At 47.5% G+C, this 20,678-nt stretch overlaps 1 protein-coding gene and 1 non-coding gene across 9 annotated transcripts in view; one reads left to right on the forward strand and one right to left on the reverse strand.

The window, feature by feature from the left end:
- Positions 1–2,161: 2,161 nt before the first annotated feature.
- TJP3 (tight junction protein 3) overlaps positions 2,162–20,678 on the reverse strand; it is a 57,174-nt gene continuing 38,657 nt past the window's right edge. For all 8 annotated transcript variants that reach the window (XM_084825874.1, XM_084825878.1, XM_084825877.1 and 5 more), the window contains 7 exons: positions 19,856–20,046; positions 13,772–13,867; positions 13,124–13,194; positions 10,058–10,369; positions 7,855–8,112; positions 6,979–7,031; positions 2,162–3,429 (listed from right to left, as the gene is read on the reverse strand). In XM_084825874.1, the coding sequence (XP_084682000.1) occupies positions 3,321–3,429; positions 6,979–7,031; positions 7,855–8,112; positions 10,058–10,369; positions 13,124–13,194; positions 13,772–13,867; positions 19,856–20,046 (1,090 nt within the window). In that variant the 3' untranslated portion in view covers positions 2,162–3,320. The remainder of the gene's footprint in view (positions 3,430–6,978; positions 7,032–7,854; positions 8,113–10,057; positions 10,370–13,123; positions 13,195–13,771; positions 13,868–19,855; positions 20,047–20,678) is intronic.
- LOC146333743 (U6 spliceosomal RNA) lies at positions 7,726–7,833 on the forward strand. Its single transcript, XR_014786520.1, has one exon. It is a non-coding gene; the product is annotated as a U6 spliceosomal RNA (small nuclear RNA).

A 20,678-nucleotide genomic window follows, 5' to 3' on the forward strand; every position in this document is an offset into this window, starting at 1 on the left:
CTCTGTTCAAGGTGCATGGATGAATCCAGGGTGCTGATAATTTGGGGAGGTTCTCTTCTTCCTTCCTAACTCGTCTTCCCTGTTTCCAAATGGTTCTGGAAGCTTCCCACTTAACTACCTCCTCTTCAAGATGCACCTCTTAACAAACTGCTGTCACACCGTTGGGACAAATGTCTTCTTTTGCAAGGCAAAACTCAACTGTGGAAAAGCTCAACTTTCACTTTTGTTTTTAAAAGGCAAGGTGCTAGCCCTCGTGATTGCAAAGAAAGGTTTGAAAGTGAGCAGGGCAGGATGGTGAATTTCCATAAACTCCAGCCTGGGGCACGCAGTGGATTGGGTTTCACTTCCCTGCAAAAACATACCCAGGTTAAAGAATTTAGGGTTAACCTGGCACCTGGATTTTACATTCTGGCTAAGGATTCTCAACCCACTTGGGCGCTCTCATCACAGCATTTCTAATTAAAAGATCTCAATCTCAACAGAAACACGCCCATCCCACTGTGCCAGTCTTGATTTTAAAGGCAGGTTTCTAGCTCTCAAGGCTGCACAGGAAGAGTTGAAAGGGGGCTGTAACCTTTGAGACCTGATTAACCCATGGCCACAGAATAAGGTTGCTCACACTGCAAAAGGGGCGTGTCGCAGAGAGTCACTCATCGATGTTATCTGGGATCAAATTCTTTCCTGGTGACAGACAAAAGCCACAAAAATAACAGTTTTAAAAATGTTTCACTACCTCGCTTTGGGCACGAGAAGGTACAGCAGGTAGGAGTCAGAGCTACAGATCAGGAACTCCGCAACCTGTCTGCTGTCACAAATTCTCAGTGGCTTTAGGCAAGACTTTGACTTCCCCTCTGGAATATAGGTAGGCAGCACCATGAGCCTACCTTGCAAGTTCGTTGTGAGGGTGTTCCCAGCGGCTCCGAGCCACTGTAAACATCAAGCATTCTTAATCGAGCTTTGCGTAAATGGCCTCTTGAAATTCTCCACCTTACTTGTGGGCAGAGAAATTTGGGAGACCATTTCACCGAGTTTCTCCCGGGGGAGGAAAAATTCTCAACCATTTCCCCCAGGTAAGGCTCCCCTTTGGCAGGGCTTGTAGCACAGCTTCTTACATTTTTTGGTAAGGAGTTTGGGGATTTTTCATGCAGCAACAGCACTGACTGTCTTGGCAGGCTGGCCCCCAGTTTGCATCCACCATAATGCAGGTGGTGGACAATGTTCGGTCAAGCTCCAGGCATGAGGTGGAGTTAGTGCTCTGCCAATATCTGTCCTCCAATTTCTGGGGAGTTTTCTCCCCCCGTGAAAGAGGCTTCCTCTGTTCTGCCTCATTCAGGATGTTTTATAACTTATTTTTGTGGCGTTTTGGAGTTTACCTAATCACAGGTAGCCGCCCAGGCTGCCCACACATTCTGATCTGAGAAAGCACCATGGGAGGAATTACCTCATGGTGCCTTAAACTGGGCTTTAGTTGAAGTGTGGGAAGCTGAGGAGGCTGCAGGCGGCCAGAGAGATGATCGTACAATGAAAGACAGGGCACTTGTGCTCACTCCTCTTCAGCAAAGTAAGCCCAAGAAACCCAACCCCCACCCATGAGAATTTCTCCAAAATTTCTTCACCATTTAATTTATTTTTGGCAGCAACTTCTATCAAATTGAATGAGAACAGTTGAAAAAGATATGGGAGAAATTTTTGGCCCAGCGCTAATTCTTATTAACACCCAGACAATAAAAACTGGCCCCCAGGTTGTTGAGAGTTGAACTTGGAATCATAGAATCATAGAATAGTAGGGTTGGAAGGGGCTTACAAGGCCATCGAGTCCAACCCCTTGCTCAATGCAGGAATCCAAGTCAGAGCATCGCTGACAGGTGGCTGTCCAGCCTCGTCTTGAAGGCCTCCGGTGTGGGAGAGCCCACCGCCTCCCTAGGTCATTGGTTCTATTGTCGTATTGCTCTGACAGTCAGGAGGTTTTTCCTGATTTTCAGCCGGAATCTGGCTTCCTGCAACTTCAGCCCATTATTCCATGTCCTGCACTCTGGGATGATGGAGAAGAGATCCTGGCCTTCTTCTCCGTGACAACCTTTCAAGTACTTGAACTTGCCTCATACCTGTAACCTCTTAACTTCCTCTCCCCATTGCCGCCTGAAAGGAAGAGCATGCAGCTTAGCTGAAAAGAATGTCTTTATTACAAAGGTACATGGGAAGCGCATGAGAGAGTGGTAACCTTTACCCAGCATGAATAGGGGAGGTACGCCTGCACCCAAAAAGTGTTACCTGGACCAAGGCTGCCTGCATGTGTGCTAGAAACCACAGAATGGAGGAGTTGTTTTTATAAAACCAGCCCAAACTGCCTGGGGGAGTGGAGATTATAAAATGAATCTGCATGGTCAATGCGCCTTTGTTCAAAAGATGCAGGTCGCTGGCATGGTTTTCTTCACGAACGCACATTCTCCAATTGCAAACTTTAAAAGGGGTCCTGGAGAAGGAGCCCGAGAAAGGAGGAGGGTGATTTGAGCACGTCGAGGACTGAGGCGTGGGAACACCACGCGAGCCTGTTGTGAAGTGAAGTTGGAAGGGAGGTTAAGGGGGGGGGATGTCCCACGGCCAAGGGTAACACACAGCGTGGCATACAAACCAAAATAGTCCCCCCGCCCCGCAAAAAAAAAAAAAGATGATGAGCAACGAGATGTCTGAGGCCCAGTTATGTACTTCTTGGGACTACCCATACCAGCCTCTCCCAACACCGTGCTTGCCAGATGTGTTGGACTACAAGTCCCATCATTTCTTGGCTGTAGGACACATCCATAGGACACCAGGACATCTGACGCATATGGTCAGGGGCACAGGTCTAGAGCAACGTGGCAGGGGGTTGCAGGATGTTTTGCCCAAGCGGCATCCCGCGTCCCGGACAACAGCGAGGTGGACGTTGCGGGTCTCATCGGAGGTGTGGAAGGAGCCCAGCAGTACTGTAACCCCAGCTTGAGGCTAGTGTCCCGTACCAGACGGACTGCGGAGAGGGCCCACCGGAGACCTGACTATTGTGGGATCGGGAATTGTTCTTTTTGGCTGCTCTGGGATGACAAAAAATGGAGGGGCGGGGGGGAAGTGCCCTTAACAGGGGCATCGAAAGGCACAGTCAGACATCGAGAGTTTCCGAATGGTAAAAAGGCAGACCTTCCCACTCGCCCCGCCATATTTTTTTCCTCCCCTCTGCAGCAGACAGAACAGTCTTTGAAGTTTTTATTTTCCCCTGGGGAACCTGCATCTCTGCCCAACAGGGCTGCAAGAGGCCACACAGCAGGGTGGGTGGTTTGTTTTGGTTTTTACAGATCTGTGGCAGGCCCCCAGTCATAACCGTAGTCCTGGTCCGACTCCGATTCATAGGCCCGAGCCTGGGTGAACTTCTTCCGGAGGGCGTCATGTTCGTATTCCCTGCCGAAGAGAAAGCCGGGGTGGTAAACTGAGCAAAGGGGGTTGGTTTAGGGATGCTTACAAATGCTCCCTTGTGGCACCACACTTTTTTTAGTGCAAGGTGAGCTAGCGAGATGGCCGCAGCCCTTTCCGCCCAACTCTGATCGACTGGTGGTTTCCTGGACTTTGCGTGGTTTTGTCCCTATTCTACAATTGGCCTTCGCGTTATTAGTATTAATTCAATTTCTTGGCTGCCTTTCTCTTAAAATGCGACCCAACAGCTTGTACAGCAAAAAAAACTGTGCTCCAGTTCCCAGGATGCCCCAGGCAGACAGGAAAAAGAAGCCTCCAGCTCCCAGGATGCCCCAGGCAGACGGCAAAAAGAGGCCTCCAGCTCCCAGCATGCCCCAGGCAGATGGCATAAAGAGGCCTCCAGCTCCCAGCATGTCCAGGCAGATGGCAAAACAAAGCCTACAATTCACAGCACACCCCAGACAGCAAAAAGAAGGCCTACAACTCCCAGCATGCCCTAGCCAGATGGCAAAAAGGCCTCCAATTCCCAGCATGCCCCAGCCAGGCAGCAAAAAAGGTCTCCAACTCCCAGCATGCCCCAGCCAGACAACAAAAAGGGCCTCCAACTTCCAGCATGCCCCAGGCAGATGGCATAAAGAGGCCTCCAGCTCCCAGCATGTCCAGGCAGATGGCAAAACAAAGCCTACAATTCACAGCACACCCCAGACAGCAAAAAGAAGGCCTACAACTCCCAGCATGCCCCAGCCAGACAACAAAAAAGGCCTCCAACTCCCAGCATGCACCAGCCAGACAGCAAAAAAAAGCCTCCAACTCCCAGCATGCACCAGCCAGTTTTCTGGCTGAACCAGCATAGTATTGCGCCTTTAGAGATTTTATTGTCACCCAACTACTGGGTGTAATTTGTACCCCGCTCCTTACCGTGCGAGATTTCAAGTACTTAATGATGTATCATCGAAATACTTAATAATTAAAAAAAAAAAATGCTGCACACAATCAGAGCTTCAGCTATCGGGCAGTATAAAATATAATAACCAAAATAAATACTTAAGCCAAAGCAAGGGTTACGAAACGGGCAGGGAGGTTACAGGGAGTCAACCAACAGCAAGCTGATAAAAACACATTTAGAGCCTGCAAACAGGAATGTAAAAACATACACACAACCCAAGTATTGCTGGGCCTCGATTAATTTATACACTGGTATCCTGCCATACTTCCAGGAGCTTAGGGGGCTGTATAAAGAGCCTTCCCTGACCTGGTGCGCCTCTAGATGTGTTAGACTACAATGTCTAGCATCCCCAGCCAGCATGCTGGGAGTTGTAGTCTGACACATGTGGACGACCCGAGCTTGAGGCAGGCTGGTTTACAAGGCTTTAAAAAAAAGCGTCCTGTTTTATCATTAAAACAACCCAGCAAGGTAGGTTAGGGTTAAAGAGAAAGAGAGACGGAACAGCCTTTTGAGAGTATAGCGGGGCATAGTGAGGTGCAGCAACCGCTAGGACCAAACTACGTCCAAAGTTGGCATGTATCCAGATGTGCGCGGAAAGGAATTTTGTCGAACAGAATGGGAACACCGGGCACCAAAACCCACTAATAAAATTGGATCAGGTGGCGAGGAAGTCTTGCCTCTTAACAGACAGGCATGGAGATTTTTTTTTTAGAAACGGGGGGAGAACAAACAGGGCCTGCAATAAAAAAAATTTTGGAGCGTGGCATTCTCCTGTTGTGGGAACCAGCCAGCCATACCCTCCTGCACCATACTCCATTACATTCCACCTCCCTCATGGTTTTCCATTCCTCCCTGCACGACAGTCAGTATTCTGTGACTACTGAACACGCTCAAGTCCTCACTGAGATATTTGAGGTATGTGTGTGCGGGGGAGATTTTGGGTATTTCTGCAAACCTTGGGTCTCCCTCAAACCTACTGATTCCTCTCTCTTGTGCGTGGTTGGTGCCGTTTTGGCTGCACAAGGACCGGAAAGAGAGGGAATGACAGGTGGATTCCCCACGTCAAGCTGTTGATGTGCCACGAACAAGGTGCACGGCATGCATTGACAAAGAGGCCTAGCCATCTGTGCAATCATCGGCAATGCTGAATTATGTCAGGGGTGTTGAATCTCTTTTGGCCTAAGGGCTGAACTGAACTTCAGAGCAGCTCTTGGGGGGGTTATATTTAGGGACGGTGCAGATGCCCAATTTCATCAAGGACTCAAGCGGAAACACCCCCCCACACACACCAGCATCCCCGAGCTGCACTCACTGAGGCCCTGCCCATGCTCACCGAGCCACCCATACCCGGGCTGCCCCGTCGAGCTCCGTGATCACCATTTTTTGAAAAATAAAATGGCGATCATGAAAATGCTCACATCTGCATGCGCACGAACATGCACATTTTCACAAATGTGCATATTCACGCATGTGCAGATAGGCACATGTGCAAAATGCACATATTCGCACACACAAACATGTACATCTGCAAAAATGAGCATATTTGTATATGTGCAAATATGCACATCTGCAAAAATATGCATATCCACCTGTGTGTGCGAACGTGCGCATCTGTGAGCATGTGCATATTTACAAATGCGCAAATATGTGCCTTTTCGCAGATGCGCATATTCGCGCAGGGGTAAACACGCGCATTTTCACGATTGCCATTTTATTTTTCAAACAATGGCTATCGCAGAGCTCGGTGGGGCCACCTAGGTGAGTGTGGGCGGCTTGGTGAGCAGCAGGGAGCTTGAACACAGGTCTGGGTGCATGTGGGTGGGAGCAGGGGCTGGGTGGTCACCCGGAGAACCCGGACGGGGGGTGCCTACCCATCCCTAGGCACATTCCAGTGGTGGGTGGGGCCACAGGGAAAAAGAGGAGGCAAACTACCATAAATACCAGCCGATGGTAGCTTGAAACTCTTGCTGCCAAAAACTAAGCGCGAGCAGAGACGTTTCAACCTTTTAGAATAGGAAAATGCTGCATGACAGCTGTGAAACCACCAAATGATCGCAGGCAGGCTGGTGCCAGAGCCCAGCAGGCCCACAACATAGCACTGCTGACAGGGCCTTTGCTGCAGCCACCTCTGGTCTTTGGGGGAAACAGGATAGTGCCAGGCTGAGGGAGTGTGCCCACTTGTGGAACCCTGAAGCCCCAACTGGGAACCCAGGTGGACCAAATTAGCCCCTGGGTGGTCTGGGTTTGGCTGTGCTGGACCCGAGATTCAACAGCCCTGCGCTATGATGGAGCAGTAAACACTCATCTGAAAGATCTTGGGCCACTGCAGATTCGCAGGGATTGTGGCAGGGATAAAGCTAGGAAGCCAAATGTCTCCTTCCCACACCGTTCAGCCCTGGGAAGCCGGGCAAGCAAGGAAGATCTTTTGACTCGGTACCAGAACGTGCCTGCAGCAAAGGGCGACCATCCCTGCCGCACACCTGAGACTGACCTGACACCCTCACTGTGATCGCGGCTCCCAGGAAATCTCTCTGCCCGCTCCACCCCATGCTCCCCACTCTCAGCTCAGACGGGAGTTTGGCGGGCGCTACCTGATGTCGTAAACTTCCCTCCACTGTCCTTCAGCTTGCTGGTCACCATCGTGCTGCGAGAGAGAGAAACAGACCAGCAGGTAAGCGCAGCAGTCTTGACACTGACTCACGTAGCAGTCTTTAACAACAACAAAAAAGCACCATCCACATCACACGACAGATGAGAGACACAGGGATACTTGAGCGCACTGAAATTCTCCAAACTTCTCTTCAAAGCTCAGCTCGGCGCCATTCCCATTTGCAAGCTGCTTTTATCAGTTTATTCAGATGGCGAAAGTGCGCTTTTCTGTGCGCATTTTTCAAAAGGACGCACTTTCCCTCCATCGGCCAATGTGTGAAAATGCGATTTTTTTGAAGCAGGCATTTTGGAAAGTGTGCATTTTTTAAAGTCCACATTTTAAATCTTCCACAGATCATTCCAGTCTTGGTCCGTGTGTCAACCAAAGAGAAGTGAAGAGGGGAAAAGCAACACGAGTGCCAGTGAAGGAGCCGGAGATGAGCTCCGACGCTCAAGAAAACAAAACGTATTGTGCTTGACGCGTTTCGGAAGGCTTCCTTCCTCAGGAGCTGATACAAGCCATTTGAAAAGTACACGTTTTCCGAACCCGAGCACAACATCGGGAATGCGTGGACATTTTCGCAAAATGTGCGTGCCTGTTTGCGTCTCAAGGGGTTTGGAATCCGAATTGAAAATCAGGAGAAAAATAAAAAGGCCTCTGCCTCTAATGCCGTCCAAACCTAAAAACTGCACTCGCTTCATCAACACACAGACGAAGATTGGAACGATATATGGAAAATTAGCAGGGCTCCCTGGGCAAGGATGAGGCGGAAATTGGGGAAGCATTTCATACTTGGGCAAACACTGCCTGTCCTTACCAGGTCAACGGGGTAGGCCAAAGCAGCTGCCACACGCTCGCTCAGGTCCTGCTCCGGGTTTTGCTCGGCTGGTTCCGAAGAGCGGGCCAAGGCTGTCTCCCGACAAGTCTCCTCGAGCTCTTGATCCGTGTACGGCTCGCCCTCCACATCGGTCTCCTCGTAGTCGCTGTTGGCTCGGCTGTCACATGTCAGGTAGCCAGGGATGGCGGCCGAATTCTGGTTTAGCATATCCAGGCCTTCCTCTGCTGAGGCCTCCACCTGAGGAGAAATTGCGGGTTGTGAGGCGAGGCAATTTAAGTTTACAGAACAGAAGACAGACAAATATTAAAGGGCAGAGAAGCGACAGGTAAGACCTTTTGCAAGTCCAGTACAGAGCAGAAGACTTGATTTCTTTGGAACAAAAGGTTCCCAAGGTGGGATTTTTATTTATATTTATTTTATTTATTTATACATTTAGGAGTCGCTTTTTAGCCTACACAGGGCACCCTAGGTGACGTACAATTAAAACTTAAAACAATTTAGTGTGCAATCCAGAAATAAGTCCTGCAACTCCCAGCATCCCACATTCTGGCTGGGGAATGCTGGGAGCTAAAGGACTTATTTCTGTCTAATTGCACCTGTAAAAGCTTACAATTTCTAAAAAACACCACCACCACCACACCAGCAAAACAATTTGAAAACTCTCAAAACAATTTTGACAACTTTAAAAAGTCACCAACAGCAGAATTAAGAGCAGACTGCAGGGCCGCACACTGAAATGTTAAAATAAGAAAACCGACCCGCATGACAGCGTCACAAATGAAAAAGCAGCCATTAAAAACAAACGTTCAAACTCCAAAAAAAAAACACCTGGAGAATCATAGAATCATAGGGTTGGAAGGGGCCTACAAGACCATCAAGTCCAACCCCCTGCTCAGTGCAGGAAGCCTGATTCCCAGGCAGTTCCCCATCCAAGTACTAACCAGGGCTGACCCTGCTTAGCTTCCGAGATAATACGTTTTTGAAAGTCTTCACCTGGTGCCAAAAAGGTAACAGAGTGGCTTCCATATGCATCTCCCAGGAGACGGGAGTTCTACAAGTGGGCCCTGGGGGAGAATTCCAGTGGCAAGGAGCCACCACTGAGAAGTCCCTCACTTTGGTCTCAGCCCACTCACTTCAGGTAGTGGGTTCGCCTGGAGGAGGAGCTCTGAAGCTAATAAGCACTTCACAGACATTATCTACCTGGAATCCTTACAAAAGCCCTGAAAGGTGGGTCAGTATTATTGTATGCCCTCACCAAAGTAACCTAAGCAGGTGGTTACAAGAGAGAGTTTTCTCAGCGGTAGCAGCCTGCTTCTGGAATAAACTCCCCAAAGAGGTTCACCTAGCTCCTACTTTGCTACGTTTTCAGCGGCAGGCAAAGATCTCTCTTTTCTCTCAGGCATTTTAGAGACCTGGGGCAGCATCCAGCTGTGACAATCCACTAGCACAAATGACATTGCATTAGTGGAAACTAGGTTCTGAACTACACACAAGAGAAGAATCCAACTAGCACTACATTTGTGCAAGTGCATTTGTGCAAGTGATTGTGCATTATGCTTGTGCATGCAGTTGTGCACAGCATAATGGGCAACTGCTTGCACAATGGAAAGATTCAGCAGAGCTCTGCTGGTGGTATTTGAGTTTGCAGAATGACACTGTTGGATACTAATTAGAACCCACAGTTCTAATTTTTTATGGAGGTTTTATCCATTCCTGGACTGGTTTGTCTGGTGTTCTATTTTATCCTTTTAAACGTATCATAGCTTATATTCTAAACGGTTTTTATTGTAGTTTTTAATGGTTGCAACCCCCCCCCCCCCCCAGAACGCTGGTGACTGGGCGGATTAAAGACCTACTTACTAAATTAAAATAAAACATAGATTAACCACACCAACATGTTGAAAGGGAGAGAGGCCGAGAGACTGTCTTGCCAAATGCCACCCAAAGCAAGTTCATGGTCAAGGCGAGATTTGAAGGGAGGACTTCCCCATCCGCAGCTCTGCCTCTTAGCCCCCGCACGACACCAGCTCAACTCACTGGCAGGACGACGTGGAACCAGTGTAGCCTTCAGGGGCCTGGGGTTCCCCATAGGGCCGGAAAAATGATGCATCCATACTTTGAGTGGCGTCTCTCCGAAAGGCGAGTGGGCTTCAAATCTCAGCCCAAGTACCAAAGCACCCACCTGCTCTTCCGTCATCCAGATGGGCCGGCCCTGCTGCATCCGGATGATGTCCTTGATGTTCTGGTACCAGCTGTTGGAGCCGCCGGCCAAGCTGACGGTGGCCGTGAAGAGGTGGCTGCAGGACTTGCGCATTTTGTTGGCCTGGGCATAGAGGCGGCGCGAGCTCTTCTTGGACTCTGGTGCCAGCCACTGCCGCATGGCCTTGATGCCCTGCCGGCTGTCTGGTTCGCAGAAAACCACGATTGGGAAATACTGCACGTAGTTCAGCCGCTCCACCGCTGCCGGCGTGATATCCAGCAATGCGTGCTTCTCCTGTCGAGGGGAAGCAGGGAAGGCAATTGGTTCCTCTAGGCCAGGGCTGCCCACTCCGGGGTCTCTGGAAAAGCAGGGCTGTTCCCATTAGCTGCCTTCCAGAGGTTTCAACTTGCAACATTTGGCAGCGCATGATATGTTTTAATCGATCCTGGATTGTCTTATGGTGAGGGTTGTTTGCTCGAGTTTGCTCGTTTGAAGCCATTCTAGATATAGGTTCTCTTCCGTCTATTGTCTGTTTATGTGTGTGTGTGTTTTAATGTACGTGGCTTTTAATCTCTGTAGACTGTATTTTTAATGTTTTTAATCTTTGTAAACCACTCAGAGAGCTTTGGCTATGGGGTGGCACAGAAATGTAATAAATAAATAAGTGAACTGAAACATACCTCCAATCCACCCGGTCCTGTCCAAAACTGGAGACAAGCTGTCTCCTGGTCTCCTGCGCCACTCAGTCTTTCCGGCCAAGCTACACTCTACCAAGGCCCCAGTTTCTGTCTGGAGAGCCGAGTTTCCTCAACCCCTAACCTGAGGCTTAACCCAAACCCTCACAAGCTTGTTTGAAGTCGTTTGAGATATATGTTCTCTTGTGTATATTGTCTGTTTTTATTGTGTGTGTTTTATGAAAATGGTTTTTAATCTCTGTAAACTGTATTTTTAATGTTTGTTTTCTTTGTAAAATGCCCAGAGAGCTTTGGCTATGGGGCAGTATAGAAATGTAATAAATTAATAGTAACAACAACAACAACTTACAACAGGGGGATCAAGTTGCAACTGCAATTGTCTCTGCCCACCGGCGAGGAGGTCTGGGCCTCATGGGAGATGTGGTCCAAATTATTTTGGAGCAGGGAGCTTGGCAAAGATAATCCTGCCTGATTATTTGAACTCAGGGTTGGGGACGGCCACGGAAAAAGCCGGGGATTGAAACTGGGACCTTCCACATGCAAAACAGAGGCTCTAACCACTGAACTACAGTCCCCCTACCTGAAGACATATTCATCCCAGTAATATAATATGCCCTCTCCCTCCAATGTTCCATTTGCCCTGCATGGGGAAAAACAGGTAACAGTACATCCAAACTTCACCAGATGTTTTGGACTACAGCCCCCATAATCCCTGAGCTTCCTGGCTGTGGATGATGGGAATCTGGCAGACAAGAGTGTTTTCCATCGCCCAGTTCGTCTAACAGGAGATGTCGGGGATTGAACCTGGGGTCTTCTGCAAGCAAATTTTATACTGTTTAAATAGATTGTATCTGTACACCGCCCTGAGATCTTAATGACATCGGGTGGGATACAAACGTTTTAAATAAATAAATGAAATAAATCAGCAAAACAGGAGCTCTACCACTGAACTATGGGCCCTCCAGGAAGCAGCAAGAGCTCTCCACCAGGGAAGCGAACCCCGATCTCCTGTACACCAAGCTGGGATGCTACCCTACAGAGCTCGCCTGGAAGGGGACGGGAATGAATCATTATTTTTGCAGGGCAGGGGGTGGAATTATGCTGCACTTTACAGAAAGTCCCTGACAACTATCGCCTTCAGATACCATATTTCAGGGGTCCCCAGCCTTTTCTGGACCCATGGGCCCATTTGGGAATTTGAGAAACTGCTGTGGGCACCACCACAAAATGGCTCCCACGGAGGATGTGGCTAGTCACATAACGGCTGCTGTTGGGTGCCTTGCCAGTCAAAAGAGAGCTGGGGGGGGGGCAAGAGAAATAGTGAGGCTAGAGGCTGGGAGGGGGAGAAACAGCAATGCAAGGGGGGATAGGGGAGAGAAAGAGCAAGGCTAGAGGCTAGAAAGGGAGAGAAAGAAGACTGCCTTAACATTTTCTAAGGTTTTTCTTAAAACAATTGTTTTGAATGGGGCAGGGAGAGCTTTGCAGGGGCCGTTGGAGGTCCCCACAGGTGCCATGTTGGAGACCCCTGCTGTGTTTGGTTAGTCTCCCATTGCAACTGATAGAATCACAGAATCGGAAGGGACCTCGGAGGTCATCCAGTCCAACCCCTGACCATGCAGGAAATCGGCTCCTACAGCATCCCACCCAGCCTCTGCTTCCAAAACTTCTAAAGGAGGCGAGATCAGCACCTGCTGAGGCAAACAACTTGTCACGTCAGGATATTCCTCCTCAGATTGAGTCCAAATTCCCTTCCTTCTCATTTGAACATGTCGGTTCAGGCCCTACCCTCTACAGCAACCCGGTGCCTGCCAGATGGCTTAGACTTCGACTCCCATCAGCCTCCGTCAGCATGGCCAACAATCGGGAATGCTGGATGTTGTAGTGCAAAAGACACCTGGAGGGTGGCAGATTGGGGAAGGTGGCTCGAGGGCAGCAGAAAATACATTTGCTTCTTGTCCCATGGCCATGCTGGCTGAGCACGATGGGAGTTGTAGTCCCATCAGGGGGCACCAAGTTGGAGAAGTCTGTCATTAGATACGCCCAGAAAGGAGAGAAAACATCTCAGGATACAAAGATTTTATTTGTGGAAAGTGTTCTTAAAAATAAAACCTTGACATCCCAAGATTTTTTCTCTCCTTTTGGGGTCTGCTTTGGAGCTTTACCAGCCTTATACCCCATATCATCAGATATGGTCTCCTGCGCCTTCATGTTTACTCAGGGGTAAGCCCCATGGAGTTCAACGGAGTTTACAGCCAGGTAAGAACACCCAGAATTCCAGCCTCAGGCTCCATATTTCTCTAGAAATTTCCCGCTTCTACACCCCACAATCGCCACTGAATAAAAACGCTTCTACCTGCTTTGCAATTTGCCACACTGAGTCCAGCTTGATGACTTTTGCCGATCCTCCTTCTCTGGTGACACTCTCTTAAAAAGAGAAAGGGTGAGAGAAAAAGGGCCCTTTCAACACACCAAAACTTCTGCAATTGTCTTGGGAAATAGTTTGGGGAAAGCAGGCTTCCGCCAGTGAGATTTTGTTGCAGTTGCTCTTTTGCACACGCTTCATTAACTTTACATTCCGCCTTCCCTCCAAAAAGGTTCTCTTTTGTCCTCACTACAGCCCTGCGAGGTAGGGTAGGACCAAAATGGGAGAGCGGCAACTGCAGCGCCTCCCAGTGGGCGAGGGGAGGATTTGAACCTGGGTCTACCCAGGTCTGTAAACCACAGGCATCGAACATCGTAAAGGCAATAGGGATGGGATATTGTAGCTTAAAAGTCTTACTCCCAGTAACAAAGCCTTAGGAGAGCCATTTCAACCTTTTAGAGCAGGGAGAAAACTACACAAAAGCCATGAAACCACCAAACGATTGGTGGCTGGGCGAAAGGGGGCGTGGCCAGAGAAGAGAGTGTGGCTATCTCTGCAGGCCATATTTGGCCCATGGGCATGAGTTTCAACACCCCTGTTCTAACCATAACACTGCTCTAGGATCGAGGGAAGACTCACCGGCAATCGCAAACTGATCTGGCATCTCAGTGCTCAGTTTCTGCATGGCAATATCAGCAATTGGTCCGAGGATCACCACAGGCCGCTTAAAGGTTGCTGCAGGGGACAGAAGAGAGACGGGGGGGGGGTGTCACGAGGGGGGGACTGAAAACATCAGGCTCCCCCCACAAATTTATTTATATATTTATTTCCATTTCTACACCACCAAATAGCCAAAGCTCTCTGGGAGTTCACAAAAATTAAAATCACAGAGTACAGCTTCAAACAATATAAAATGCAAAATAAAAGTTTCTAGTCCACATGTGCGTAGAGCATACCCGAGGTTTTCAGACCATAGTCCACATGTGTGTAGAGCATACCCGGGGTTTTCAGACTCTTCCCCCCACCATATGCAGGGTGGGACAGCCTGAAAACCCCAGGTATACATTTATCCATCTCCCTAAGCCCCACTATCCCCTTCATGGATCACTGCCTTGTTGTGGCGAAGGGGCTTGCGTAACTCAGTGAAGCCATAAGCTATGCCGTGCAGGGCCACCCAAGACGGACAGGTCATGGCAGAGAGTTCTGACAAAATGTGGTCCACTGGAGAAGGAAATGGCAACCCACTCCAGTATTCTTGCCAAGAAAACCCCATGGAACGTATCACAAGGCTAAAAGAGATGACGCCGGAAGATGAGCCCCTCAGGTCGGAAGGTGTCCAATATACTACTGGGGAAGAGCAGAGGGCATTTCCAAGTAGCGCCAGAAAGAGTGAAGTGGCTGGGCCAAAGCCAAAAGGACACTAAGCTGTGGATGTGTCTGGTGGTGAAAAGAAAATCCGATGCTGTAAAGAACAATATTGTTTAGGAACCTGGAATGTCAGATCAATGACGGCGGGTTGGATGAATCACAGGTCGGAATTAAGATTGCCGGGAGAATTATCAACAACCTCAGATACGCAGATGATACCACCCTAATGGCAGAAAGCAAAGAGGATCTAAAGAGCCTCTTGCGGAGGGTGAAAGAGGAGAGTGCAAAAGCCGGTTTGAAACTCAACATTAAAAAAACGAAGATCATTGCATTGGCCCCATCACTTCCTGGCATATGGAAGGGGAAGAAATGGAAGCAGTGACAGATTTTACTTTCTTGGACTCCAAGATCACTGCAGACGGTGACTGTAGCCATGAAATTAAAAGACGCTTGCTCCTTGGGACGAAAGCTATGGCAAACCTAGACAGCATAGTAAGAAGCAGAGACATCACCTTGCCAACAAAGTTCCGCATAATCAAAGCTATGGTTTTCCCAGTAGCAACGTATGGCTGTGAGAGCTGGACTATAAGGAAGGATGAGCGCCGAAGAATTGATGCTTTCGAACTGTGGTGCTGGAGAAGACTCTTACGAGTCCATTGGACTGCAAGGAGGTCAAATCAGTCCATCCTAAAGGAAATCAACCCTGACTGCTCACTGGAAGGACAGATCCTGAAGCTGAAGCTCAAATATTTTGGCCACCTAATGCGAAGAGAAAACTCCCTGGAAAAGACCCTGATGCTGGGAAAGACTGAAGGCAAAAGGAGAAGGGGGCAGCAGAGGATGGGATGGCTGGATAGCATCACCGATGCAATGAATATGAACTTCTTGAGCACTTCCGGGAGAGAGCGCAGGACAGGAAGGCCTGGCGTGCTATGGTCCATGGGGTCACGAAGAGTCGGACACGACTGAATGACTGAACAACAACAACAAAGTTGGATGTGGTCAAACATGAGATGGCAAGATTGAACATCGACATCCTGGGAATCAGCGAACTAAAATGGGAAAGAATGGGCGAATTTAATTCAGGTGACCATCATATCTACTACTGTGGGCAAGAATCCCTTAGAAGAAATGGAGTAGCACTCATAGTCAACAAAAGGGTAGGAAAAGCAGTAATGGGATACAATCCCAAAAATGATAGAATGATCTCAGTACGAATCCAAGGCAAACCATTCAACATTCAAGTCTATGCCCCAACCACTGAGGCCGAAGAAGCTGAAGTTGATCGGTTCTATGAAGACCTACAACACCTTCTAGAACTAACACCAAAAAAAGATGTCCTCTTCATCATAGGGGACTGGAATGCTAAAGCAGGAAGTCAAGAAATAACCGGGATAACAGGCAAGCATGGCCTTGGTGTACAAAATCAAGCAGGACAAAGGCTCATAGAGTTTTGCCAAGAGAACACGCTGATCAAAGCAAACACGCTTTTCCAACAGCACAAGAGGCAACTCTACACATGGACATCACCAGATGGTCAATATCGAAATCAGATGGATTATGTCCTTTGCAGCCAAAAATGGAGAAGCTCCATACAGTCAGTAAAAACAAGACCTGAAGCTGACTGTGGCTCAGATCAGGAGCTTCTTGTTGCAAAATTTCGGCTTAAATTGAAGAACATAGGGAAAACCACTAAACCATTCAGGTATGACCTAAATCATATCCCTGATGAATATACAGTGGAGGTGAGGAATAGATTTAGGGGATTAGACCTGATAGACAGAGTGCCTGAGGAACTATGGACAGAGGTCCGTAACACTGTTCAGGAGGCAGCAACTCAATCCATCCCAAAGAAAAAGAAATGCAAAAAAGCAAAGTGGCTGTCTGATGAGGCTTTACAAGTAACTGAGGAAAGAAGGGAAGTGAAAAGCAAGGGAGAAAGGGGAAGATATACCCAACTGAATGCAGAGTTCCAGAGAATAGCAAGGAGAGACAAGAAGGCCTTCTTAAATGAACAATGCAAAGAAATCAAGGAAAACAACAGAATGGGAAAGACTAGAGATCTCTTCAAGAAAATCGGAGATCTCAAGGGAATGTTTTGTGCAAAGACGGGCATGATAAAGGACAAAGAAGGCAGGGACCTAACAGAAGCAGATGAGATTAAGAAGAGGTGGAAAGAATACACAGAAGAACTATACAGGAAAGATCTCAATGTCCCAGATAGCCATGATAGTGCGGTCACTGAACTTGAGCCGGACATCCTAGAGAGTGAAGTCAAGTGCACCTTAGGAAGCATTACTAACAACAAAGCTAGCGAAGATGACAATATTCCAGCTGAGCTTTTTAAAATCCTAAAGGATGATGCTGTTAAAGTGCTGCACTCAATATGCCAACAAATTTGGAACACTCAACGGTGGCCACAAGACTGGAAAAGGTCAGTTTACATTCCAATTTCAAAGAAGGGCAATGCCAAAGAGTGCTCAAACTACCGTACAATTGCCCTCATTTCACATGCCAGCAAGGTTATGCTCAAAATCCTACAAGCTAGGCTTCAGCAGTATGTGAACCGAGAACTACTGGAAGTACAAGCTGGGTTTCGAAGAGGCAGAGGAACTAGAGATCAAATCGCCAACATTCGCTGGATCATGGAGAAAGCAAGAGAATTCCAGAAAAACGTCTATTTCTGCTTCATTGATTACGCTAAAGCCTTTGATTGTGTGGATCACAACAAACTGTGGCAAATTCTTAAAGAAATGGTAGTACCAGACCACCTTATCTGTCTCCTGAGAAACCTGTACAAGGGCCAAGAAGCAACAGTAAGAACCAGACATGGAACAACCGATTGGTTCCAAATTGGGAAAGGAGTACGACAAGGCTGCATATTGTCACCCTGCTTATTTAACTTATATGCAGAGAACATCATGAGAAATGCCGGGTTGGATGAATCACTGGTCGGAATTAAGATTGCCGGGAGAATTATCAACAGCCTCAGATACGCATACAATACCACCCTAATGGCAGAAAGCGAAGAGGATCTCAAGAGCCTCTTGTTGAGGGTGAAAGAGGAGAGTGCAAAAGCTGGTCTGAAACTCAACATTAAAAAAACTAAGATCATGGCATCTGGCCCCATGGACCATAGAAGGGGAAGAAATGGAAGCAGTGACAGATTTTACTTCCTTGGGCTCCAAGATCATCGCAGACGGTGACTGTAGCCATGAAATTAAAAGACGCTTGCTCCTTGGGACGAAAGCTATGGCAAACCGAGACAGCATAGTAAGAAGCAGAGACATCACCTTGCTGACAAAGGTCCGTCTAATCAAAGCTATGGTTTTCCCAGTAGTAATGTATGGCTGTGAGAGCTGGACTATAAGGAAGGATGAGCGCTGAAGAATTGATGCTTTCGAACTGTGGTGCTGGGAAAGACTCTTACGAGTCCCCTGGACTGCAAAGAGGTCAAATCAGTCCATCCTAAAGGAAATCAACCCTGACTGCTCATTGGAAGGACAGATCCTGAAGCTGAAGCTGAAATATTTTGGCCACCTAATGCGAAGAGAAAACTCCCTGGAAAAGACCCTGATGCTGGGAAAGATTGAAGGCAAAAGGAGAAGGGGATGGCAGAGGATGAGATGGCTAGATAGCATCACCGATGCAATGAATATGGACTTGAGCACGCTGCGGGAGAGAGCGCAGGACAGGAAGGCCTGGCGTGCTATGGTCCGTGGAGTCACAAAGAGTCGGGCACGACTGAACGACTGAACAACAACAACAACAACAAAGCCCCACTATACACATAAGCTTCCAGTTCTTTCATCTGGCAATACAAAAAGTCCCTCTGCCCATAAAGACATAGTTATAATTTGCAGTGTTCATGGCCTCAAAGACAGGGCAACAGAGGGAGCCTTTAAAAGAGTGCTAGACAAGTTGCTGGAGGACAAGTCTGCTGACAGCTGCTAGTCACAAGGGCAGAATGAAACCCCCCCTTTCAGTTGCAGTCTATCTGCGTCAGAGACTCCGTCGTCTCCAGCAAGACATGCCGAGGAAAATGAGAGAGGAAAATGGGGCCATGGTGAAAGCCATTCCCCCCTCCTTTTCCCTCTCCATTTCTTTTTCCTTGTGTGACGTGTCTTTTTTGATTGCAAGCCTGCGGGTGAAAGAAAACTGTATCCTTTTAGTGGGAATTTGTAAGCACTTTCAGAGCCTTTTTGGTTGTGGATTTCTGAATATATCATAAATAAATACATTTTAGGGGACAAACACCAGAGGAGATGTTTGCCTTTGTGTCCTGTGTTGTGGGTATCTGGTCAGCCACTGCAGAAGCAGAATACTGGATTATTATTATTATTATTAATTTATTATTTTTATTATTATTATTGCTGATACTTATGACTTGCCCTATAGCGAAAGCTCTCATGGTGCTGCACATAATACAAACACACACAATAAAACCAATGATAAAGCACATTAAAATATATGTTTTTAAAGTTTTACTGTGTCTGATCCAGCACAACTCCTCTTATGTTCTTATATTCCTGCTATGTTGGTTTTAAAGCCCCAGACAGCTTAGGATCTGTCCACCTCAGGCAGAGCCAGGCAGAACGTAGAGCTCCAGAAGTTTTGGACTTCAACTCCCAGCATACCTGATCATTTGCCATAACAGCAGGGGCTTCTGGGAGTTGAAGTCCAAAACATCTGGAGATCCGCCTTTTATTGGTTTCAGTTTGCTTTGCGCTTTTAAAAGTTTCTATCATGTATTTTAAGGTTTTGATTTTTGTGAACAGACAGCTTTGGCTATGGGGCAGTATAGAAGGTGAATAAATAAAATTAAATTAAATTAAATAAAAAAATACCTTCTTTCCACCCCTGATCTAAGGGGCTGCCTGTCTCATTAGGAACCTGCCTGGGTATTAAGATCTGCAGGAAAGCCCTTTTGAAGACACGCATGAAAGGGTTTTCTCCTATGTCACCCCCTGAAATTATTTTAATTTTTATTTAAAATATTTCTTGGCCATCTTTCAGGGCAGAAGCCCTCCCAAGGTGGCTTACAGCAATAAAACCCATAAAACGAAGAATTGTGCTCCCTTAAAGACTAGGATTGGCCCACAGTGTCTTGGCTTTTGGAAAGGGTACAAAGACGCATCTCTTTTAAACAAGCCTTTCAAATGACAGAGTTTTCATGCTTGATGGTTTTTCATGTTCCCGTTTTTTTCACTGCGTCACGGTTTTATTGTTTTAAATGGCTGCACACTGCCTTGGCAGCTTTTTAACACAGAAGGCGATCTAGAAATGTTAATAAAGGCATAATCCCAGACACAAAACCACCACCACCCTGCCGGACTTCCCGGAAGGGTCTCCCACCTTCTTTGAGCACGACCCTCTCGTAGGGCGGGTAGCGGCCTTGTTTGGTGAGGGACGACAGGTCTTCCCGGCTTTTCCGCAGGGTCTTCTTGGCCCCACGCAAGCCCCGCAGTTTCCAGAACTCGGCCCGGGCCCCAGAGGAGCCCGATGTGGCTTTGAGCACCGATTCCAGGCTGGCAATTTGCTCTGCCCTGTTGGTACAAAGCAAGGAGTTAGTGCGTGTGGGGCCAGATGAAATGTGTCCGGCAAGCAACAATATTAATCCATTGCTCTCGTAACCTGAGATCGAAAACTTGTAATAGGCTTGTTACTATCGTCATCATATTTTATATATATATATATATGTGTGTGTGTGTGTGTGTGTGTGTATAAATAAATACAAATTATAAATTATATAAGTTGCATATTATAGATATTCTATAAATTTATAATAGGGTTATGATATGTTTGATCTATCCTTAATCATGTTTTGTATAGTATGCTGCACATGGACCCCCAATCCCAATTTAATATAATATATTACAATATAACATAAATATAATAGCAAACAGACCCAGCTTTGCACAGGTTAGAATAGCTCCGGGGGAAATCCAACATCCATCCTACTTAGAGTAGTCCCATTGAACTTAATGAGACTTAAATTAATCATGACTCATGCAAGCCCCTTTCTTTTCAATGGGTCTACTCTACATAAAACATAGGTTGGATTTTATCTGCCTTAGTTCTATTCAGTTTCAAGCGAAGTTTCACAGCTGTCAGAGTCGGAGACGTTGTGCCTGACCTGTTTGAGTGAAGCCATGCCTGCTTGCACCCCTGGGCCCGG

This window comes from Heloderma suspectum, chromosome Z, assembly GCF_057233095.1.
Source record: "Heloderma suspectum isolate Gila_16-S chromosome Z, 16-S_ref, whole genome shotgun sequence".
Taxonomy (NCBI): Eukaryota; Metazoa; Chordata; class Lepidosauria; order Squamata; family Helodermatidae; genus Heloderma; species Heloderma suspectum.